Raw genomic sequence first — 23750 nt, 5'->3', positions numbered from 1 at the left:
TGCATGGACCTGCTCCTCCTCCTGATAGCTTATCAGGTAGCTCAAGCCTGAGAGGAGGCCCTTCCAGGAACCTGGTGGTGCTGAGTATGGGCCAGACTGAATCCTTCGTACTCAGAATTCTTAGCTGGCCAAAGCTCGCTCATCTCATCCAGCTGGGGAGAGGAGCAGCGGGGCAAATAAAGAGGCTTTCAGGCTGGGTCCCTTCTTCCCAGCCCCTAGGGATAGCGCCCCTCGGCCCCTCCCCCAACATGTTTTTAAATAGTGTCTCACCAGGAAGAAGGGCGTCCAATTCTATTTCTGAATCTGGGAAGTGAGGAGGGCCAACGTGTTGCCATGGCAACCTGGAGAGCCCCTCCCCCAGACTGAGCCCATTCCCCAGGCTGAGGGCTGTGGGATGGGAGGGAGGTGGCAAGGAGGAGCTGGGAGGAGCTTAGTCTGTGGATGAGGCCAGATGGAGTCCCTGTGAGGGCAAGTCCTGCATGACCTTCTCCTCACACTTCACCTCACCCCTCTAGGCAGGCTTGCTGGGAAGGCCCCAACCTCTGCAGAGAGGGTCGAGGGTCAAATCACCGTGAGAAACCCTTCTCGCTTGTGGATCAGGCTGGAACCCTCCCACTTAGGAGGTCCTGAGGATGGTAGAGAGGTGGCAAGAAGGGCGTCAAGGGGAGAGGCACAGAGCCACACCCTATTAGGAGCTCTACGTCTGGCTCCCACACCTGCTTCAATACAGACCTATTTTCGGCTCCCTTGTGTCAGGAGGCAGCTAGCTTTGTCAAGCCCCTGGCCTTGCACCCATCCGGTCTGCCTGCCTTCCACTGCATTGGGAAGGGTCTGGACATCTCCAAAAAGCTAGGATCAGAAAGAGCCTTAAAGGACTCCCAGTTCAGCCCTTCACTTGATAATGGAGCAAAAAGGGAGGCATGTTTCCCCACGGGTTCGCACACCAGCCACCGTCCAGGGGTTCATACATCAGCCCTTCTACCTCAGAGGCGACAGATGGGTAGCATTTAGATCTGCAGAGGGAGGGCATTCCAGCTGGGAGCACAGCTCAAGCAAAGGCAGGCTTCTGAACAGACTCAAAAGTATCTTGTGATTCAACCCTCTCTTGGTGCTGATGGGAAGCTGAGGCCCCCAAGGAGGAAGGAATGCACTCTTGGTCTCCTAGCTCTACGCCCCACACTCCTTATCTTCCTCTCCTTACCTTCCTCCCTGGAGCTATCCAAGTGACCTGTGAACCCTAGACCTAGACCTCCTGCTTCCCTGACATTTCTCCTGGCCAGGATACACCCATTCCACAGACGCAGGACCATGATTAAAGGAGCTGGCACCTCCTGCTCCATGGCCCCCCGTCTGACCCCAGAGGAAGACAGGAAGTACCAGAGAATGCCAGCCCTAGGGGAACCTTAGGCAAGGTGAGGGGAGATAATCCACTCCTATTCTGAAATGTAGAAGGCAGAACCCACTAGTACCAGGAGGATATGGCTTCTGAGCTCTAAGGCACAGGGAAATTTAAATAACAGATGTTTAAACAACCTTCCCTGCAAGCCGGCAGTGCAGTGACCCCTCTGCTGTGATGTGTTGCAGCTTAAAAATAGCCCACAATGAACTGCTCTGAGCCCCAATTGACTCGAGCTTACGTAACTCTGCGTGAAAGATGGCCAGCCGCGTCAGCCCAGAGGGAAGGCAACAGCACAGCCGCCCTGACTGCTGCCCACAGCTGGCTTAGGGGCTGGGAGAGCTCCTCCACCTCCCTGGGAACAGCCCCCACATCCAGAAGCCAGCAAAAGTAGAGGCAAAGGTGGTACTGCCAAAAGCACACATGGCTTCATGACTGCTGAGCAGAGCTGACCTCCAGTCACACCTGCAGAGGGAATGTGAGCAGAGCTGCCCTCCTTCAGGGTTCCTATGGAACCCAGGTCCAGTGGACAGTGGGAGTGACTTTAAATTAAACAGATTACTGGGTCGAAGAGACCAGGGCAGGAGCTCATGTGAACAGGGTGACTGGAGCCACCCAAAAGATTCCTTTCCCTCTTTGAAGAGAAGGCTCCCTGGCTTTGAGGGACATGTCAGCAGGATTAATGCTTGGCTAAAGCTGCCACTGCCATGGAGCCCAGGGGTGGAGCTGACTCCTTTGGGGCCTCTGATTCTCCATGGTCCAGGGTGCAGTGTCCCACGAGGGACTTGTGGCATGAGGGAGGGACAATTAGTTTCAAGGATGATTGAATCCCATGATCTTGACTGCCTGCTGCTTCAAGCCTCCTGCCTTCCCTAATTCATCTCCAGATCCCAAATGCCCAGTGCAAGACTGGCTACAAAAGCATACAGGTGGTTGGTCAGGTGAGGTGGCTCACACCTGTAATCCCAGCACTTCGGGAGGCCGAGGTGGGCGGATCACCTGAGGCCAAGTGTTCAAGACCAGCCTGGCCAACATGATGAAACCCCATCTCTACTAAAAATTAAAAAAATTAGCCAGGGATGGTGGTACACGCCTGTAATCCCAGCTACTCAGGAGGCTGAGGCAGGAGAATTGCTTGAACCCAAGAGGCGGAGGTTGCAGTGAGCCAAGTTCATGCCACTGCACTCCAGCCTGGGTGACAGAGTGAGACTCTGTCTAAGAAAAAAAAAAAAAAGAGTATGCAGGTGGTTAAACCAAACTGAAAGAGAGTGGAGAGGTGAGATGGTGAAGATGCCCCTGGCACTGGGAGTCTCTGGTACTCACTGGTCCCTCTGCTTTAGCACATGCTGAGCCTTACCAAGGAATAAGCAACTTCCCTCAGCTCCTACCACCTGAGCTGAAAATAGGAACCATCACAGGCCTGGCCCCTCAGCTCCCATAGAGCAACAATGAGACGGGGTTTGGAATGGGGCTGTATCTGGAGCCCACAGGTATGACCCTAATATAGTTTGGATATTTGTCCCCACCCCAATCTCATGCTGAATTGCAATCCCTGGTGCTGGAGGTGGGGCTTGATGGGAGGTGTTTGGGTGATGGAGGTGGATGCCTCATGGCTTGGTGCTATCTTCATAACAGTGAGTTATTTTGAGATCTGGTCATTTAAAAGTATGTGGCACCTCCCTGCTACTCTCTCTCTCTCTCTTTCTCTCTCTCTTCCTCCTCCTTCCACCACGTGAAGTGCCTGCTCCGGCTTTGCCTTCCACCATGATTGTAAGCTTCCTGAGGCCTCCCCAGAAGCAGATGCTGGCACAATGCTTCCTGTACAGCCTGCAGAACTGTGAGCCAAGTAAACCTCTTATAAATTACCTAGTCTCAGGTATTTCTTTCTAGCAACCTAGCCTGATATAGACCCCCAGAGAGCCTTTGGGCCCCTCAGAATATTCCCTGAAAGGCTGGGGCTGGGGCTGAGGCCGACACATAAGGGGAATCTTAGGCCAGATTCATGGTACCCCATCAAAGCAGGTCAGTCTGCCCCGTGCATGCCCTCCAGGCTCCAGAGAACAGTGACACCAATGGGCAGTCAGGAAGGTGTGAGTCATCTGCTGCCTCCTCAGTGCCAGCTCCCACCCTGGCCTTCCTCAGCCTTTATTAGCATCTGCTTGCCCCTAGCCCTACTGGGCTGAGATGGAGGGAGATGGGACAGAGAGGTACCAACTCTTCACAGCTCTTGGTGGGAAGGCTGGTCTCCCAAAGCCCTAGGAGAAACCTCTGTCCACACCATTCCACCCTGGTGGCAGGCCCAGGCCTCCCATGGCCACTAGCAACCCTCCCCTCGCACTGGCCACCCACCATACCTGAGCTACTGCCCAGGCCTCCCCTAGAGGAGAGGCAGCCCAGCCTTCATCAGCCCTGGAAGCCACATGGTCCCCCAGCCCATCCAGGGACCTAGAACTGACCCTCCCTACCCTGTTCTCCCTGGTAGCCCAGTCACTGATTTGAAGCCCTAAAATAGTCTGAGCTCCTGACACCCCAGATGGGGTTGGGATGATCAGGTGGCTCTCAGAATGAAGCTCAGAGCTTAGGGGCTGCAGAAATTGAGAGTGGGGGCAGCTGTGCCACAATCCAGGGCCCCAGGTGCCTAACTGGGGCCCCTCCCTGGAGAATTCTGGCCCTGGAGGCCCTTGGCCCAGAAGCAGGCCCAAAGCCCTACATTCTGGCTGCACCTGACACCCTCGTTCTCTCCTATCTCTCTTCTATGGGAGGCTTTCCCATGCTAAGCTCCTTCTTGTCCAGAGACTCCCTTTCTCTCTGAGCCCCTCATGTGAACAGATAAGCCAGTGGTCCATGAGCTGCAGAAGCTCAATGGGGAAGGGGCTCCTGGGCTGAAGAGATTTGGGTGATCCTTAGAACCCCAGGATGGGATTAAAGCGGAGAAATACAAGTTGGAGGGATGAAGGCAGTCCTTTCCAACTGGGGTGGGGATGGGCCCCAGGATACTCCACTTACCTCCCTCTCAGCCTCCGGGGTAACACAACTGTCTCCTGCACACACAGAGAGACAAAGAGTCAGTGGCCAAGCATGCGAGGCTACAACCTCCTCAGTGCCTGCTGAGGCACTGAGAGTCATCCAAGGTATGGCGGTAAACAGATGGATAGTCTGTCTCTGCCCCTCTTCAGCACACAGGTTCCTGATCTTTGGATCCCAGCACTCAAGCAAGAATCTCCTTTTAAACCTTACCCACCTGTCCTCAGAGTCCTTAGAGTCCCCAGGACTGGACTTCTCTCTGGCCTGAGGTGGCAGAGTGAGCAGCAGCTGGATGGAGAAAGCTGGGCAGCTCTGGTCCCAAGGAGACTCCCACTCTGATTAGCAGGGAGCTCTTGCTCCAAACTCAGGGTTCCATGTGTGACAGGGCACAGAGCTGCGGGCTCCGAGGGAAGGAAGCCTACCCTCTTAGGGTGAGCTGGGGTCTCCTAACCGAAGAGATAGAAGCTATGGGGATCCTGAGCAAGGGAGAAGAAACACTGTGATCCAGGTCCTGGGCCAGGCACCCTGGCACCCCAGCTACCCTCTCAGCAGTCAGTGTAGAGAGGAAGAGGAGGAGGGGAAAGTCTCCCTCTCAGAGGAGCATGCCCCTCTAGGGGCTGTTGTGCAGTGGTCTTTACAAGTACAAATAGCTTGGGCAGTTGGCACTTTGAAGTTGGCTCTTTTTTTTTTTTTTTTTGAGACGGAGTCTCGCTGTGTTGCCCAGGCTGGAGTGCAGTGGTGCAATCTCGGCTCACTGCAAGCTCCGCCTCCCGGGTTCACGCCATTCTCCTGCCTCAGCCTCCCGCGTAGCTGGGACTACAGGCGCCCGCCACCAAGCCCAGCTAATTTTTTGTATTTTTTAGTAGAGACGGGGTTTCACTGTGTTAGCCAGGATGGTCTCGATCTCCTGACCTTGTGATCCACCCGCCTCGGCCTCCCAAAGTGCTGGGATTACAGGTGTGAGCCACCGTGCCTGGCCTTTTTTTTTTTTTTTTTTTTGAGATGGAGTCTCACTCTGTCGACCATGCTAGAGTGCAGTGACCCGATCTCGGCTCACTGCAACCTCTGCCTCCCAGGTTCAAGCGAGTCTCCCACCTCAGCCTCCTGAGTACCTGGGATTGCAGGCGTGCACCACCACACACACCTTAATTTTTGTAATTTTAGTAGAGACAGGGTTTCACCATCTTGGTCAGACTGGTCTCAAACTGCTAACCTCAAGTGATCCGCCTGCCTCAGCCTCCCAAAGTGCTGGGATTACAGGCATGAGCCACCACACCTGGCCAGAAGTTGGCTCTTTGAAAGTGTGGAGCTGAGGCCTTGCTGCTGGCTTATCTCTCTTAAGGCTACAAGTGCAATCAATGCTGGCAGTGTTGCAGGGACCCAAGCCTCTATGCCCCAGATGGCAGGCCCCATTCCATCCCGGATGGTGTGACGGTGGGCACTGCAGATCGAGCAGGGAGCCCTGGAGAAGTGCTAGGGCTGGGGAAGGGGGAGCAGGCAGCCTGAGCCATGGAAGAAACCATCCTGGTCACTGCATGCTTGGGTACTCAGCCTACTTCCTTGGTTCCATCTAACAGTCCCCAGGGCCCTATAACCTGGATCTGGGCCTTGCTCACCTTCCCTGTTCTCAAGAGCCTTCTTGCTGATCCAACTCCTTTCCAGCCTCAGGGCCTTTGCACGTGTGACTCTCTGCCAAAAACCCTCTTTCCTCAACACTGCTTCTGGTGGTTTTTCCCCGGTTGATAGGGCCTCAGCAAAATGTCACCTCCTTGGAGGCTTCCCTTGCCTCTCTATTCAGCTATTTATAGCAGCCTCCTGTCATTCTTTCACACTATTTGCCACAATTTGTGCTCTAATAGTCATTTGTTCCTTTATTGGTTCAAGGGACAGTGTTGGTGTGGTCACTGCTGAGTTCACTGTGCCCAGAAGACAGGGTCCACAGCAGGCACTCCATAAATACATGTTGCAGGACTGCCCTCACTGGCTCACTCTGTGGAGTGAGGGACCTAATGGGCCCCATTTACCTACTGCCTCTGAAAGTTAAAGGGCAGGAACAAGGTGGAGGGCCACTGCCCTCTGGCCTGGCATGGCCCAGAGGCAGCTTGGGGTTAGCTCAAGGCAGCTAAGCAGGTCCAGCCCAAGGACTAAGTCAAGTGGGCCGAGGAGGCTCTGAGAGTGGCCGGGGCCGACGTGCACTACCGGGCATGGGTGAGGACTGAGGCTGTTCTGGACGCACATTCATCTCATGCGAGGTGCTGGGGCCCAAGTTCATGTAGGTTGCTGGCAGCTGCACATAATGGTCCCCAAGCAGTGCAGACACTATCTGCTCCACTTCCCCCACTAGTACTCCGAAGGTGGGTCTCACTGCTGGGTCCGCCTCCCAGCATTGCTGCATTACTTGGTACCTGTTGGGAGAAAGGGATGTCAGGTTAAGGCAATTCTCACCCAAGGATTCTGGGCCACCCACTTGCTGTTAAACCTCTGGCAGGCCACACAGGGATAAGGATAGATAACAGGACCTAGTACCTAGCATTACCCAATCAGGGGCAGCTCTTCTCATCCCTATGATTGCTGTTCCAGTCCTGCCTCCCCACCCTGGCAGAGGTCGAACTACCTCAGGTGTTAAGACCTTGGGCTCCTGTGCCCTGTGGCCTGGGCTATGTGATCTTGGGCAAGTTCCTTAACTTCTCTGTGCCTCTGGGTCCTCCTTTGATCACAGAGAAGTAGGCACATAGGCTGATGCCTGTGAAGTGCTAAGCACAAGGCCCAGCTCACGAGGTACAATGGTCATCATCACAGTTCTTCCAGGAAGGAAGCCTGGGTCCAGCAAAGCAGGAATTAAAAATCCTGAAGTGGCTGGGCACAGTGGCTCATGCCTGTAATCCCAGCACTTTGGGAGGTTGAGGTGGGCAGGTCACGAGGTCAGGAGTTCGAGACCAGCCTGGCCAACATAGTGAAACCCCATCTCTACTAAAAATACAAAAATTAACTGAGTGAAGCTGGGCGCGGTGGCTCACGCCTGTAATCCCAGCACTTTGGGAGGCTGAGGTGGGTGGATCACAAGGTCAAGAGATCAAGACCATCCCATCCTGGCTAACACGGTGAAACCCCGTCTCTACTAAAAATACAAAAAATTAGCCAGGTGTCGTGGCAGGCGCCTGTAGTCCCAGCTACTCGGGAGGCTGAGGCAGGAGAATGGTGTGAACCCAGGAGGCGGAGCTTGCATGAGCCGAGATCGTGCCACTGCACTCCAGCCTGAGCAACAGAGCGAGACTCCATCTCAAAAAAAAAAAAAAACAGCTGGGCGTGGTGGCACACGCCTGTAGTCCCAGTTACTCGGGAGGCTGGGGCAGGAGAATCACCTGAACCTGGGAGGCAGAGGTTGCAGTGAGCCAACATTGTGCCACTGCACTCCAGCCTGGGCAACAGAGCGAGACTCTATCTCAAAAAAAAAAAAAAAAAAGTTCTGAAGCAAGAGCATTTGGGGCAGCACCGGTGGCACCCTGGTCCTGAAGCAGAGGTTCCCCAGGTTTACCTGCTGGGTCCTAGTGCCTGCCCCATTATCTTGGGGATGTCATTCCTGCCTGAAATAATACTCTAAGTACCCTACACACAATATCTCATATAATTCTCAGACTCTCGGAGGGTGGTACTGTTGTCTCCACTTTACAGATGAGGAAATTGAGGCCCAGAGAGGAGAAGGGCTGGACTGCTGAAGTGGACCCTATGGTGTGCCACCCAGATCCCCCTTTACTTTCCCAGTGGCTGGGAGTGTTGCCTGCTGATGGTTCTTGACTAAGGCTCTCTCTAGGAGTTGCCCTAGGCAGAAGAGAACTGCCTCTGCCAAGCTCACATCCCCTCACCAGGGACAGCCTGTGACTAGTAACTGATTGATGCCTGGTACAAAGACCTGGCCTGTTGGGCTCAATTTCAGAAAACTCCAGTTCAAGTAGTCCCTATGGGATGGGCTGCAGTTTCTGTGACATTTCTCCTGCCCAGTCCTTCTTCCTTTGCCCCAAACCTCTCAGTAAATCCCCATACATAAATCTCCAGCTGAGTCTGTCTCCAGGAGCCCAATCTGGATACAGGTAGGCAGTGAATTAAAGACGTGAATAGTAAGAGCAAACTCAAGGCACGTAGGACTGTGAGGAAGGGCTACTCGCATCCTTCTTGGAGCACAGCCTGAGACAGGAGGCGTCAACTACTTTTACGTATGTCCTGGTTCTCTCTGTTCTAACCCAGCAGACCTAGCCACAGCTCAGGCACACCTGCTGCATGTGAAGCTGAACCTCAGCACCAAACCCACCCCACAGGCACTGAGGACAACGCAGCTGCCGCCATCCCTCCAGGAATGGGGAATCTGAAACCACATCCTGTGAAAAAACCTGACCTGGAGATCCAGAGGGGGTTGCTGTGGGGGTTTTGGAATCTTTCCTCGAGATTAAATAAGAGGAAAAGATGGAAAGCAGACCCCGTTAGTAGGAGTCGGGTAGGAGGAGCGCTGGGAAAATCAAACCACTGGCCTCAACCCCAACTCTGAATGCTGTTACCATGGCAACTGTGAGGTCTTCCCAGGGTCCTACTCTGCATGAGGGTGGGACCAGTTCACAGATGAGGAAACCGAGGCCCAGCGAGAGTCCCTTTCCTAGTCAACCAGAAGTTCAGTCAGGAAGCCAGGCAGGGGCTCTGTCTCCTGCCTCTTCCATGTCTCTGGGGCCCAGTTCCCTCCCCACTACCACCTTCACATACTCACAGAGAATCAGGGCAATACTCAGGCTGGGGCAGGCGCCGACCCTGGGCCAGGAAGTGGGTGAGGTCAAAAGGGTCGATGTGGGGGTATGGTGGGGCACCCCGTGTCAGCAGTTCCCACAGCAGCACACCAAATGACCACTGTGGAAAGGGGGAGGTGAGGGGACTCAACTCACTCCAAATTTGGGGGCAGGTGGGTCCCCCAGGGCTTCTACCTCCCAGAGTCCTTCAGCTGGAAATGGAAGACCTTACCCTCCACTGAGAGCTCATTCTTCAATACGTCACCCATGTCTTTCCTCTGTCTCCTCCCACTACCTCATCCTGCCCAGAGTTGGGGCTGGGCAGGCCCTGGATTATCTGTGAGGAACCAGTGAGTTCCCAGCCTCCTGAGCCCTGGCAGGTGTCAGATTCCATCTTACATCTGCCCAAGAGGTGGGCAGATGGGCTGTGGGGGTCATCTACCCTGGGGACTCCCTGGGCTCAGATCGTTCAGAGCTGAATGGGTGAGGCCCAGTGTTCTCAGGTGCCAAAACCATGTGGACTGTAGGGCAGGTGGGGCCTCACCACATCAGACTTGGTGGTAAATCTATAGGTCTGCAGGCTCTCCAGTGCCATCCACTTCACAGGCAGGCGAGCGTGGCGATGCTGTCGAACACTATAGTACTCCTTGTCCAGGATGTCGCGGGCCAAACCAAAGTCAGCCACCTTGACTGTGAATGACTCATCCAGCCTTAGGGGTAGGGAGAGGATCACACTTAGGACTGGCCCTTACCAGGCCCTGAACCCACCTGTTCTAGGCCCTTAGAGAATTTTTTTTTTTTTTTTTTTTTTTGAGACAGAGTCCCGCTCTGTCGCCCAGGCTGGAGTGCAGTGGCACGATCTCCACTCACTGCAAGCTCCGCCTCCTGGGTTCACGCCATTCTCCCACCTCAGCCTCCCTAGTAGCTGAGACTACAGGCGCCCGCCACCGTGCCTGGCTAATTTTTTTGTATTTTTAGTAGAGACGGGGTTTCACCGTGTTAGCCAGGATGGTCTCGATCTCCTGACCTCATGATTCGCCTGCCTCGGCCTCCCAAAGTGCTGGGATTACAGACGTGAGCCACCGCGCCCGGCCAAATTTCAAAGCCACGGTGTCCAGTCCAAGTCTGTACTGGGCAGACAAAAAAAGTAAGGTGCAGAGAGGGGAGGACAAGGCTGGAGTGGGCCCTTCCCCGAGGCGGCCTTAAGCACCGCACACCCTCATGCCCTGTCCCTTTGCTTCACCCCAGCTACTCTGGACTCTCACATGCAGTTCCGTGCAGCCAGGTCCCTGTGCACAAACTTCTGCTCTGCCAGGTACTCCATGCCGCGGGCTACCTGCAGGCCAAAGCTGATGAGGTCCTTCACGGTGGGGTTCTGGGGGCACAGGTGGGTTGGTGGGCAAGGGCACAGCAGCTCCTTCTCCAGCTGCTGCCCAGCCCCCAACCCAGAGCCAGCTGAACACTGACCCGCTGAGGTGAGCGGATGAACTGGAGCAGGTCACCATGGCACATATAGGGCAGCAGCACATGGGGCAGGCCCTCAGGTGGCAACATGATACCAATGAGAGCCAGCACATTCGGGTGGTTCAGGCCACGCATGAGCAGCCCCTCTCGCAGGAAGGCCTCCACCTGCTGTATCTCTGTGATGCCTGCAGAGCAGCGGGGCAGGGCGTCCCTTTATAAGGCTCAGATGGGGAAATGGGAAATGAAGGTCTCCTGCTCAGGGTCACTCAGTAAGGTGGGAACACAGAGAAAAAGAATCCTCCCAGCCTGAGGCCCCTCCCTTTGCCTTCCCATCTTCTGCCCCACTTACGACTTAGTGACTTGATGGCACACTGGATTCGATTCTGGGCCTGGTCTATGTATTCTCCGTGGTAGACAACTCCAAAGTGGCCTGGTGTGAGGTGGATAATGAGTCGATGAGAGGGGCTCCAGGGCCCAAGGCTCACACCACACATTCTCATTGGCAACCAGACCTCAGAGCACTAAACTGGCCAATCTGACATTTTATTTATTTTTAATTTTAATTTTTTTTTGGGGAGACCGAGTCTCACTCTGTTGCCCAGGCTAGAGTGCAGTGGCGTGATCTCAACTCATTGCAACCTCTGCCTCCCAGGTTCAAGTGATTCTCCTGCCTCAGCCTCCCGAGTAGCTGAGATTACAGGTACCCGCCACTACGCACAGCTAATTTTTTTGTATTTTTAGTAGAGACTGGGTTTCACTATGTTGGCCAGGCTGGTCTCAAACTCCTGACCTTGTGATTCACCCACCTAGGCCTCCCAAAGTGCTGGGATTACAGGTGTGAGCCACCACACTCGGCCCACTCTGACATTTTAAAAAAGCAGCAGGGCTGGGCGCAGTGGCTAACACCTGTAATCCCAGCACTTTGAGAGGCCAAGGCAGGTGGATTACAAGGTCAGAAGTTTTGAGACCAGCCTGGCCAATATGGTGAAACCCCATCTCTAATCCCAGCTGCTTGGGAGCCTGAGGCAGGAGAATAGCTTGAACCTGGGAGGCAGAGGTTGCAGTGAGCCAAGATCGTGTCACTGCACTCCAGCCTGAGAGACGGGGCGAGACTCATCCCCGCCGCCAAAAAAGCAGCAGAAGCCAAGCGCAGTGCGCCTGTAATCCCAGTTACTCAGGAGGCTGAGGAAAGAAAATCGCGTAAGCCCAGGAGTTCAAGGCCAGCCTGGGTGACATAGTGAGATGCTGTCTTTTTTTTAAAAAAAAAGGCTCATGCCTTTAATCCTAACACTTTGGGAGGCTGGGGCGGGAGGATCAGCTGAGGTCAGGGGTTCAAGACCAGTCTGGCCAACATGGTGAAACCCTGTCTCTACTAAAACTACAAAAATTAGGTGTGGTGGCAGTGGCAGGCCCCTGTAATCCCAGCTACTCAGGAGGCTGAGGCAGGAGAAATGCTTGAATCCAGGAGGCAGAGGCTGCAGTGAGCCAAGATTGCACTACTGCACTCCAGCCTGGGCAATAGCGTGAGACTCTGTCTCAAAAAAAAATAAATAAATAAATAAATAAAATAAAACAGGGCCGGGTGTGATGGCTCACGCCCGTAATCCCAGCTACTTAGGAGGCTGAGGCAGGAGAATCACTTGAATCTGGGAGGCAGAGGTTGCAGTGAGCCGAGATCATGCCACTGCACTCCAGCCTGGGTGACAGAGCAAGGTTCTGTCTCAAAAATAAATAAATAAATAAATAAATAAATAGGCGAGACCAGCCTGGCCAACATGGTGAAACCTCGTCTTTACTAAAAATACAAAAAAAAAAAAAAAAAAATTAGCGGGGCATGGTGGCATGCATCTGTAGTCCCAGCTACTCAGGGAGGCTGAGGCAGGAGAATCGCTTGAATCTAGGAGGCAGAGGTTGCAGTGACCAAGATCACGCCACTGCACTCCAGCCTGAGCAACAGAGGGAGACTATATATCAAAAAATAAAATAAAATAAATAGGCCGGGTGCAGTGGCTCACACCTATAATCCCCACACTTTGGGAGGCCAAGGCGGGCGGATCATGAGTTCAGGGGTTTGGGTTTGAGACCAGTTTGGCCAACATGGTGAAACCTCATCTCTACTAAAAATACAAAAATTAGCCAGGTGTGGTGGCGGGCGCCTGTAATCCCAGCTACTAGGGAGGGTGAGGCAGGAGAATTGCTTGAACCCGGGAGGCGGAGGTTGCAGTGAGCCGAGATTGCGCCACTGCACTCCAGCCTGGGTGACAGAGCAAGACTCCATCTTGAAAAAATAAAATAGGCCGGGTGCGGTGGCTCATGCCTGTAATCCCAGCACTTTGGGAGGCTGAGGCAGGTGGATCATGAGGTCAGGAGATCGAGACCATCCTGGCTAACACGGTGAAACCCCATCTCTACTAAAAATACAAAAATTAGCTGGGCACGGTGGCGGGCGCCTATAGTCCCAGCTACTTGGGAGGCTGAGGCAGGAGAATGGCGTGAATCTGGGAGGCGGAGCTTGCAGTGAGCCGAGATCGCGCCACTGCACTCCAGCTTGGGCGAAAGAGCGAGACTCCCTCTCAAAAAATAAATAAATAAATAAATAAAATAAAATACAATAGGCTGGGAGCGGTGGCTCATGCCTGTAATCCTAGCACTTTGGGAGGCTGAGGTGGGTGGATCACCTGAGGTCAGGAGCTCAAGACTGGCCTGGCCAACACGGTGAAATCCTGTTTCTACCAAAAATACTAAAAATTAGCTGGGTGTTGTGGCAGGTGCCTGTAATCCTAGCTACTCAGGAAGCTGAGACAGGAGAATCACTTGAACCCAGGAGGAGGAGGTTGCAATGAGCCGAGATCACGCCATTGCACTCCAGCCTGGGCAACAAGAGTGAAATTCTGTCTCAAATAATAATAATAATAATAAAATAGAATAAAAAAAAATAAAATAAATATAATAAAACAGGCTGAGTTCAGTGGCTCATCCCTGTAATCCCAGCACTTTGGGAAGGTTAGGCAGGCAGATTGCTTGAGTCCAGGAGTTCGAGGCCGGCCTGGACAACATGATTCGAGGCCCATCTCTACAAAAAACAAGCAAAAAATTAGCCAGGCATGGTGGTACATGTTTATAGTCCCAGCTACTCAGGAGGCTGAGGCAGGAGGATCAACTGAGCCTGGGGAGGTCAAGGCTGCAGTGAGCCATGATTGTGCCATTGCACTCCAGCCTGGGTAACAGAGTGAGACCCTGTCACAAAAACAAAAACAAAACCATAAATAAAACCAAAAACAAACAGCAGCCACATGATGGCAGAGGCTACAATCCTCCTATGCCTGATTGATCCACACCAGAACCCACTGAAGACAGAACATTTCTCATCCCCATTTTACAGATGAGCAAATGGAGGCTCAGAGAGGTTAAGTGGTATACCCAAGGTCACACAGGTTGGTGAGAAGGTTAGAGCAGAATCTGTTCCAACTGTCCCTTTAGCCTATGTCATTTTTTTTTTTTTGAGACGGAGTCTCACTCTGTCACCCAGGCTGGAGTGCAGTGGTGCAATCTCGACTCACTGCAAGCTCCGCCTCCCAAGTTCATGCCATTCTCCTGCCTCAGCCTCCCAAGTAGCTGGGACTACAGGCGCCTGCCACCACGGCTGGCTAATTTTTTTTGTATTTTTAGTAGAGACGGGGTTTCACTGTGTTAGCCAGGATGGTCTCGATCTCCTGACCTCGTGATCTGCCCGCCTCGGCCTCCCAAAGTGCTGGGATTACAGGCGTGAGCCACCGCGCCCGGCCTAGCCTATGTCATCTTGAGACTCCATCTCTGCCCCAGCCCCACCTGGCCCCCACACCTTTGCCAATGACTCGGTCACTGTGGGTGACCACCCACTCATGGGGAATCAGCACATCCTTGACCTCAGCCAACAGCGCAGAGTCCAGGTCCCTTAGCTGGATGGACTCGTTCCGCAGCAGTGGGACACAGGATTCCTCTTCACTATCGGAGAAGGATGCTCCATGGACACAAGTGGTGGAATCCAGACCATCAGTGGCAGGGAGTGCTGTGGGGAGAGGGAGTGAGGAGCTTGTAGGGAGAGGGGGTGGCTTTAGCTTCTCGTGCCTCCACTATCTCACCAAGGCCACTTCTGTAGTCAGAGCCTGAGTACAGAATAGGCAGGGGTGTGGCTCCAGCAGTCTGGTCCAGGGATGCCAGGTCATTCAGGTTGGGAGGAAGAACTGTGGAAAGAGAATCCTTGGTGGCTTGGCTTTCCAAGCTCCTAGGGGCCAACCCCTCTGGGGAGGACTTAGATCCCTAAGTCCTGGGCAGAGAGAGGATGTAGGGACTTGAAGATGCCATTGGTTGGGGGTAGGGGCTGAGTAAAGGTAAGAGCAGAGAACTCACCTAGCTGCTTCCTCTGCCACCAGTAGCTGAAGACCAGTGCAGTGGCCAGTGCGGCCACTAGTAGCAGCAAAGGCAGCAGGATACCAAGGAGCGTGCTCTGTGGGACCCCGTCTGGCCCTGGCTGCACTACTCTACCCAGGATATGACATTCACCATCCACGCAGACCTGGGGGCAGGTGGCAACTCAGGCCCAGCCTGTAGGCCCTCTGCCCATGTTTCCCAGGGAGGTCCAGCTGGGCTGCCTACCTGCAATGGGGCACCATCTTGGCCAAGCTGCAGGGATGGGGGCAGGGGGCAGACAACCATGTCCCCCCGGAACTCATGCTGGCAGCTCTCACCACCCACGGTCACGTTGACACCCACGCAGTCAGCCACAGCGCCCAGCCCAATATACTGCAGAGAGGGTCATGAGGACCAGCCAGTAGGCTAGCCCCTACTTTCAGATCCCCAACTGTCCCTGCCCCTATCCCTTACATTTACCTCAAACTTAATTGCATGCTCCTCAGGCTTCAGTGGAAGTAGGTTGGCACTGGGTGGATGGGGTGGGGGTAGGAAGCGAAAGCCAGGCAGTGTAAAGCCAGCAGCTCCATCCCCTCGGGCACTCAGATTCCCTGCCACCCATCCCTGGGGGTCTCGGACCACATATTCAGGAAGGCGGCACAGCTGCTGCTCTGGAAACTGCCTCTCACACTGCTGGGACCAATATGAGAGTGATTAGCCAGGAACCCCACCTGTGATTGCTCCTCTCCTCAGCCCAGCACGAGGTTGGGCTGCAGCTCAGGGAACTCATCCAGCCTTCCTCCCTCCTGGCCAGCACTCACTCACCCTGCTCTCCACTGCCCTAAGCCCATCATGGAATGACAGCACTAAGTGCCATGCTGAAGTTAGATGCTGGCCACAGATGGTGATGTGGGAGTTGCTGTGGAAGAGGGTAGGGTGGTAGGCTTTGGGTGTTCTCCAAGGCTGGCTCTCTCATTCCCCAGAGGCCAGAGTGGGCAAAGAGGTGGTGCTTACATGTAGCCACATTTGGGGCTGATGCTTAGCACGACAGGGTCTTCTCTGTAGTGGAAGGTCCAGGAACCAGGTACCTGGGCACCCCCCACCTGCAGGCTAAGGGGGACACTGGCCACCATGGCCCCAGGGGGTGTGGCACATAAAAGCTGCCCCTCACTGACCCTACAGGAACAAGAGATTGGGCTCAAGGTTACCCCCTTTGTGATAGCCAGGCCCACTTCCTCCAGGGGCCCGTTGACCTCTCCCAGTTCGTCTGTTATCTCTCCCACCTGCCCCACTCCATGGTCTGTCTGAAGATAAGGTGGTCCCAGGAAGACATCCCAAGAGGGTAAGGAGGGAACAGGTTCCCCATAGCCTTGGCTGGAGCCATTAGACCCTGTGATGGGCTCTCTTGCCTCTGGGCTGAAGAAGGCAGTAGTCTTTTCTTCCCGGTCCTGCTCTCCACACCACACTGACCATGTAATGAGCACTCTTCCCTCCATCCTAACAGAATCTGGGTCCCCACCTGGATAGAACCCCGTGGCCTCCCGTGCCTGCCTGGTGGTACTTACCGTGCTAGCAGACACTCAGTCCCATTGACCAGCACAGCCCGGCTGGTGCCTACAGACAGACTCTGGCCTTCAAGAGTGAGACAGGTGCCTCCTGCCCGTGGGCCAAAGAGGGGTTGCACTGCTATCAGCACTGGCTCCTAAGAGGACATAGAGGTGGCTTAGGCAGGTCCTCTACTCCAAGCCCCTCCCTTCCCATACCATGAACTGGCCAAGGGCACAGACAGGGCAAGGTAGCCTCACCATGAAAGAGAAGCCTCTCAGCACGGAGGTGCCGTCTACCCGGAAGTGCTTGCCCGGTGGCATGTTAGTCACGGTGAGGCTGACGTTGGTAGGCCCCACTGTCTGGGTGCCCAAGGGCTCCAGTTCACACTCAAACTCCTCTACAAAGTCTTTTCGGGGCACTGATCTGGGGCACCAGGGGAACCCCTGAGGTCAGCCAGGAATTACACAGGCCTAGCTGCATGCCTGCCACAAGCCACAGGGCTCCTCCGAGCCAGAGAATGGCATTTCTCCACCCATGCCTCCCTCCAGGGAAGGAAGGTTCTGGTGGGGCAGAGATTAACCTTGGCTGGTCCATGAGTGAACAGACAGGAAGGGCACATGAAAGCTCAAAAAGGGACAGAGACATCTCCCCAGACACAAAGCAGTCAGAACCACTGCAGCTTCCCCCATCCCCCATTGCCTCTGATAAGCAGAGAACAGGGTCTCATGGGGAAAGGGCTGCTTGGTTGTCCCCTTCAGGGAAAGGGAGGGGAGGGACCAGATTGTACCTGAGTTTTGAGCTGTCCTTGGGCAGTGGCCGGCAGGGACTTTGGCCCACAGTGACCTGATGGGTTCCCTCAGGCACCAGACCAGAAGGGTGCAGGTAGAAGTTGGAGCCACACAGGGTCAGCCTTGTACTGCCCCTTAGAGGTCCACTGTGGGGGTGGAACTGAAATGGGGGAAACAGCCTGAGTCCTCATGTGGGGTTGGGCTCTCTCAGCCCCACCTGCTTCCCCAAAGTCTCCTGCCATACCCCTTGCCTGCCTCATGCTCCAGCCATTTGGAGTCACTTGCTGGTCCTCATTCAAGCACTTTCCTGCCTCTAAGTCTTTGCATGCGGCATCCCCTCTGACAAGAATGCCCTCCTTGTAGATATGAAGGACACCCCCCAGACCTGAGAAAGATGGTGATCAAGACTTGCTGACCACCACCCCAGGCCCAGCCTGTCCCACTCTTACCTGTGCCCTGCCAGGGAAGCCATACCTCAGTAAGCTTAGGTGGGCAGTGGTCCTGTTGCCAGGAGCCAGGACACTCCTTCTGCTGTCCACACATGTTCCCACACCAGCCACAGCCCATGAAACGCTGTGCCCTTAGGCAACGCCCACAGGTGAGGAAGTGGTGGCAGCCAGGGCCTCGGATAGGTACCTGGAAAACCTGGGGGTGGAAGACAGGTGACTCAGGGATGCCTGGAGGGGGAGATTGGGCCCTATAGACCCTCCCGGTACACCGTAGGCTAGGGTGGTAGGGCCTGTACGTCAATGCCTCTCTGGATTGAATGGAGAGTCTGTGATCCCACAACCCTGGCCCCAGGCCCTGCCCCTGCCCACCTTACCTGGTCCCCAGAGGCGAAGAGTAGGTGGTCCCCAAGACGACTGACATCCCGCTGCACGGGCTGCCCGCTGTCACCCAGTGAGAAGTTGGACACATACAGCAAGTAGTTGAGTGACCTGGCCAGCTCCACCTAGGACAGGTCAGATGTGAGCAAAATGGGGATGGAGACAAGGATCCAGGGCCAGGGGGCTGTGGGGATGAGGACCCACCTGCAGGATACGCCCATCCATAGTGCCCATGTGCGCCACTGTGACGTTGTCAAGGCGTGTCACATACAGTGCAGTGACCTGTACTGGTCCCAACAGCCCATTGAATAGGTCCACACGTGAGAAGCTGCTACTGACCAGCAGAGGGAAGTGGCGGCAGCTGGTGTTGGGGCTGAGGGCCTCCAGGCCAGGCTGGGAAAGGTCAGGGAAGGGAAGTAGTCAGGGTTCAGCCCTGTGCCCCGACCCTCTGGGGCCTTTGTCAGTGGCCACAGCAGCCCAACACTCTCACCCCTTACCTGGCCTGACTGGAGAAGGCCCTGGGCCTGCCAGTTACCATCCCACATTGCCCCCACAGGGCTTTCAGTGTAGCAAGGGCAAGGAGAAGGCCCAGGCTGGAAGGCCCACTCCCCATCCTCCCTGCCCCACCCTGCCATGTCCATCTTGATGGTGAGTTACCCCCATTCCATCCTCACAACCACCCTGTACATCTTTTTTTTTTTTTTTTGAGACGGAGTCTCACACTGTTGCCGGGGCTGGAGGGCAATGGTGTGATCTCCATTGCAACCTCCACCTCCCGGGTTCAAGCGATTCTCCTGCCTCTGCCTCCCGAGTAGCTGGGATTACAGGTGCTCGCCACCATCCCCGGCTAATTTTTTGTATTTTTAGTACAGATGGGGTTTCACGATGTTGGCCAGGCTGGTCTCGAACTCCTGACCTTGTGATCTGCCCGCCTTGGTCTCCCAGAGTGCTGGGATTACAGGCATGAGCCACCGTGCCTGGCCCACTCCATACATCTCACACATGAGGAAACAGGCCCAAAAGGTTTGGTCTCTTGTCCAAGGCATCATAGACCCTCAAGAGGAGAGCCAAGTTGGAAGTCTCAGCTCCGCAAGAGTCTTCTCCTGCCCCCTGCTGGCTCTTCTCTGCCTCTCTGTGTGCACTTCAGCAAACCCTGTCTCCTCTGGGCTTGGGTTTCCCCACTTGCATAAGGGGCTGCATGCTGGAGTTAATTGGCCAGCAAAAGGTTGGGGACATGGTCCTTCTGCCTAGGCTCCAAAAGTCTTCCTGTACTCCTGGCTGCTTCCTATACCCCCCTTCAGGGTACAAAAGGGATAAACCAAACCCCTACAGCCTGGGTGCCAGAACTAAGTTCTGGAAGCTAGGGAGTACTAACCTCTCCCCTGCTTTTAGCAAGGGGGGGTGTTTTGGGGGCTGCAATCACGCTCCAGGGCAGGACTGTGGAAGCTCTGGGAAACCAGTACACCAGGGTATGAACTTGCGGTGTTGGAGCTGAGTGCAAGGTGTAGACAGGGCTCAGTAGCCAGCCCTAGGTGCTCAGGACTCTCCCTCACCAGCCCAGAGGGCACTCCTCCAAGCAGGATCCTCTGAAGGCTCCATCAGACCACAGAGGCTTAACACAGTCCTGAGACCTCAGCACTGATTAGTAGCCCTGGAGGCAAAAGTAGATCTGGAGCTGAGCCTGGAAACCCCATACACCTTGTGCCTACAGCTTGGGGTGGGTGGGGACTGGGATTTTGTCCTCACTTGAGGCAGGAAATCAGTTTGGCTTGGCCCGAGCCGGAAGCCTGCCAGGTGTTTCTAGCATGACTCAGGGACAGGTGGGGCTCTGAAGGGGAATAGAGCTCTACCTTAGTCAGGCCCACACCCTAACCTGCTTGTCCCTAGGCCCCAGGACCTTAGCTCTAGGTTCCCAGGCTTAGGTAGGGGCCCCAGGCTCAGGTAGGGGCCCCAGGCTCCTGAAAACACATAAGTGTCCAATGTCCCATGGAGGACAGGCACCAGCTCTGAGTCCCTCAGGCCTCCTGAGGCCAACCACTATGTGGGTGCTGCCCCAGTGGCTGCATGCCCACAGTTGCTGGGCAAACACTGTACGGGGTGATTCACACACCTCCTGGAGGCCTGGCCAGCCTGTGGGCAGGGACCAAGATTAGTCCTCCTGGAGCCTGGCACTGCCCAGCCGTGCTGGGTGTCTTCTGATCCACTGACCACTAGCCAAGCTGGGGAGAGGTTCTGACTCCCCACTGGGAAGGAGAAGGGGCCAGGCAGGCCTGCCCAGGCCCAGACAAGGAATCCCCAACCCTAGGGCCTCTCAACCCAGATGTACTCAGCAGAGGGAGGGAGGCTAAAGACCCCCAACCTCACATTGGGTGTAAGTTCTCCTCCCATCTCTGAGGCATTAACAGGAGCAGAAAGGAGTCTGTCGAGAATGTCACAGCAGGCCCAGGGCCACAGGATGATGGCTAGAGAATCTGAGAACAGTAGCTGTGGGTCCCATTACTTGGTCCAATCTTATCGCTGTTGCCTACATGATGGCTGGAGAGAACCTAGATAGAGTCTGTTAGAAGGAGCCCCCAGTTCAGCACGGGCTTTGAGACTTCCTGCCTGGGGCAGGGCTCCAAATACAGTTGGAAAAAAAAAAAAGAGTCTGGGATGGACCAATTCCAACCAGCCCTTCCTAGGCCTTTACTTATCCCCAGATGTTTATAGTTGCTTGCACAAGACTAGAGTGAGGCTCCCAGAACCTTCTAGAACCAAGCTGCCATTCCATGAGTGCCAGGTACTCCCCCAATCACCCCCAATCATGGCAAACAGGTTAGTGAAGCCCAGGACATGCAGGCTCCCTAACAAGCTCCCAACTTCCAAGGCCCAGGAGGCTCCCTGGAACGTGGTGGCTGGCAGAAGGATGGGGGTGGGTGGGGGGGGGGTGTGGAGGAAGGGGAGATTCTCTGACAACTCCTGTCCCACCCCCTTGGGAAAGCAGAGGAAAACAAGGGAAAGTGAAACTGTTGGCAAGCAGCTGTGAGTCTGTGAATCTGTAAGCATCTCCCTGTGTATTTGTGCATGGTGGTGGTGGTGGTGGCGGGGGGGAGGGGGGAGGAGAGGGGGGAGTGCTATTTTTCTGCGTGTGTCCCTGAGGATATGGGTGGTGGACAAGTAGGAGGGAATGCCCATCATTCTACCCAGCATTCAGGAGCTATGCTAACAGAAACACAGTTATGTAACCCTATCCTCACATAGCCAGGGAAACTACCTAAAAAACCAGAGGCCATGATGGGCAGGTAAGGGAAAGAGCAAAATGAGGCAGCCACAAGGGCCAGCCTGGGAGCTGAGCCTCCAGTGTAGCCTTTGTCTGGCTGCTTTCTCACACCACTCCAGCACTTAGGAACTGGGTGAGAGAGAATGCTTCTTTCTGCCTGCCCTCCCCCTCCCAGATCCCCTCAGCGACGGAAGAGAAGCAGCCTGTGTTCAGCCATGTGCATGCAGCTCACAAGTAAGGGCCCCTTCTTTCAGCTTACCGGGTTGGGGCAAAAACTGGGCGACTGGAAGAAGTCCAGGCCTCGCCGGAGGCCTGGATGGACTGGGGATTCACAACAGCGCTCCACACCCTCATCAATTAGTGTGTCCAGCAGGTCAATGGGGAAGGCACAGACGACAGAGTTGGGGCCCATGCCAGGACCACCATCCTTGCCAGCCACAAAGACCCCAAATAGCACTTCCTGGCCCTCAGCGATGCTCAGCTCAGTGGCAAGTTGGGCACCCACTGGAGCGGAGTGGGCCACCCGCAGCACAGGGTAGGGCTGTCCGCCCTCTGGGGCCCCCCGGCGCCTGCGTTTTGGAGCAAATCTGCAGTCGAGGACCAGCTCCCGATAGTCACCCAACTCTGGCTCAGTGGCGCTAAGCCGTGCCAGGCGTGTGTGCAGGGCACTAGGAGCATCTGTCACGCTGGCCGGCTGTACAGTCAGGAAATAGACAAAGGCTCCCGTGTGGAAGCTGTGCACGTATTCAATACTGTAGGAGACAAGATGCTTGGGCAGCACTGACAATGCCACAAAACCCGGTGCGAATCCCGAGGCGTCGGCCTTGAGACGCCTGATAGACACTGAGCGTGGGCTGAAGCTGGCAGCCACGGCTGCGTCCAGTGAGGATGCCACGTAGAAATAGGAGGCCTGGCCTTGCTCAACCACAGTCACACGGGTGCCCAGTGGGCTGGCCACACAGTCGGGGCAGTCATCGGGCCGGTTATGGTGGGCTGAGAAGAGGCAGGCTGGCCCCGCCAGATGCACGGCTGTCCCTTGGGGCTCTAGGTCATGCAGGAAGCAGCGGCCCTGCAGGCTGGAGCCACAACTGATCAGCGCAGGCAGCGCGGGCTCCAGCACCAGCACCTTTGTGTCTGTGTCACCGGGAGGGCCGTGGGGGCCTGGGCCACAAGCTGCACACGTCTGGCAGCCAGGGTCCCCAGCAGGGCCCGTGGCCAGGCTCTGGACAGACTTCAGGTCAGGCCCAAGCACGTGCAGGCGATTGCGTATGGCTACAAACACAGCACTCTCATTTCTGTCGCCCTCGTAGGTCACCATGGCCTGTACCAGGCCTCCGGCGGAGAAGCTGGGCACCACGTACTTCACGTCAAAGTCGCGAGAGGCCGCGTAGGGGGTGTGCGGGCACTGCCAGTCCTCGCCCGCCGCGGGCTTGGCAGGCAACAGCAGCAGCAACAGAAAGGACTGAGGCAGCGGCGGGAGGAGCTCCATCGAGGCGAGCTGGGACCCTAGGGGATCCCTATGGGGCCTGGGCGTGGGCCTGGCTGGGGGCCCGACTCGAGGTCTGGACTGGGCCAACTTTAAGCAGCGGTCCCGACAGCCCCAAGATAGCAGACCCCCGCCCCAGGTTCCTGTGTCACCCAAATCCCTTCCCGGCCCTCGGGTCTGAGCACCTGACGCCTGCGGACGCACGGACAGCAATGCCCCAGCCGCCTCACCTGCCGCCCCAGCCGCCGCTGCACACTGGCGCTTAGCGCTCAGCCGACCCGAGGGCGCCGGGCTGGGCGGGCGGAGTCGGGCCGTGAGGGCGGGGCCGCGAGGGAGGCGTGGCCTAGCCTAGGCCCTCCGCCCATCCGACTCTTCCGGCCCTTGGAAGCCTGGCTCGTGTACCTTCTCCTGGCGTCTTGGCGCCTTTTTCTCAGCATGGTGTGGCCTGGAGAGAGTTGAGCCGGTCTGAGCCGTCCCATCCCATCCCTCCACTACCGACTGGTTCGAAGCGAGAAGGGGGCAGGACCCTGGGCTCTTTGCTTGCAGTGGAACTAGTTTGCACTTAGTAGCAACACCCTCAGTGGCTGGTGCCCAGAGGTGGCCTGGGGGCCCACCATGTGGAGAACAGAGACCAGGATTGTGTGGAAGACCAGAGGGGCAGAGGGGAGATGTGGGGCACTTAACAAGAGATGTTATGGGGGTTATGGGGGGCGCCACCCTTTGTGGGAAAGGACTGTTCTTTTTTTTTTTTTTTTTTTTTTTGAGAAGGAGTCTTGCTCTGTGGCCCAGGCTGGATTGCA

At 55.6% G+C, this 23750-nt stretch overlaps 1 protein-coding gene and 1 long non-coding RNA gene across 16 annotated transcripts in view; one reads left to right on the top strand and one right to left on the bottom strand.

The window, feature by feature from the left end:
- LOC131383999 (uncharacterized) overlaps window positions 1-8931 on the top strand; it is a 16571-nt gene extending 7640 nt beyond the window's left edge. For all 3 annotated transcript variants that reach the window (XR_009214442.1, XR_009214444.1, XR_009214443.1), the window contains 2 exons: window positions 3135-3233; window positions 8663-8931. This is a non-coding gene — a long non-coding RNA (uncharacterized LOC131383999). The remainder of the gene's footprint in view (window positions 1-3134; window positions 3234-8662) is intronic.
- Window positions 6039-23750, bottom strand: MST1R (macrophage stimulating 1 receptor). Of its 13 annotated transcripts, none has more exons than XM_032161484.2 (20): window positions 21724-23746; window positions 18410-18598; window positions 18202-18330; window positions 17853-18023; window positions 17378-17538; window positions 16848-17013; window positions 16608-16744; window positions 16057-16218; window positions 15868-15961; window positions 15523-15735; window positions 15289-15435; window positions 15043-15208; window positions 14775-14876; window positions 14495-14701; window positions 11003-11083; window positions 10657-10838; window positions 10455-10564; window positions 9734-9899; window positions 9174-9310; window positions 6039-6825 (listed from the first exon to the last, which is right to left on the bottom strand). In XM_032161484.2, the coding sequence occupies exons 1-20, from the start codon at window positions 22951-22953 to the stop codon at window positions 6570-6572; spliced, it is 4206 nt and encodes a 1401-aa protein (XP_032017375.1). In that variant the 5' UTR covers window positions 22954-23746; the 3' UTR covers window positions 6039-6569. The 13 variants fall into 13 exon arrangements, with proteins under 13 accessions (XP_032017375.1, XP_032017376.1, XP_032017377.1 ...); XM_032161485.2 differs by having other exon boundaries at window positions 15523-15732; XM_032161486.2 differs by lacking the exon at window positions 15289-15435.

This window comes from Hylobates moloch, unplaced genomic scaffold (genome assembly GCF_009828535.3).
Source record: "Hylobates moloch isolate HMO894 unplaced genomic scaffold, HMol_V3 SCAFFOLD_8, whole genome shotgun sequence".
Classification (NCBI taxonomy): domain Eukaryota; kingdom Metazoa; phylum Chordata; class Mammalia; order Primates; family Hylobatidae; genus Hylobates; species Hylobates moloch.
Note: the sequence above shows the minus strand (reverse complement) of the source record. Positions and strands in the feature narration are given on the sequence as shown.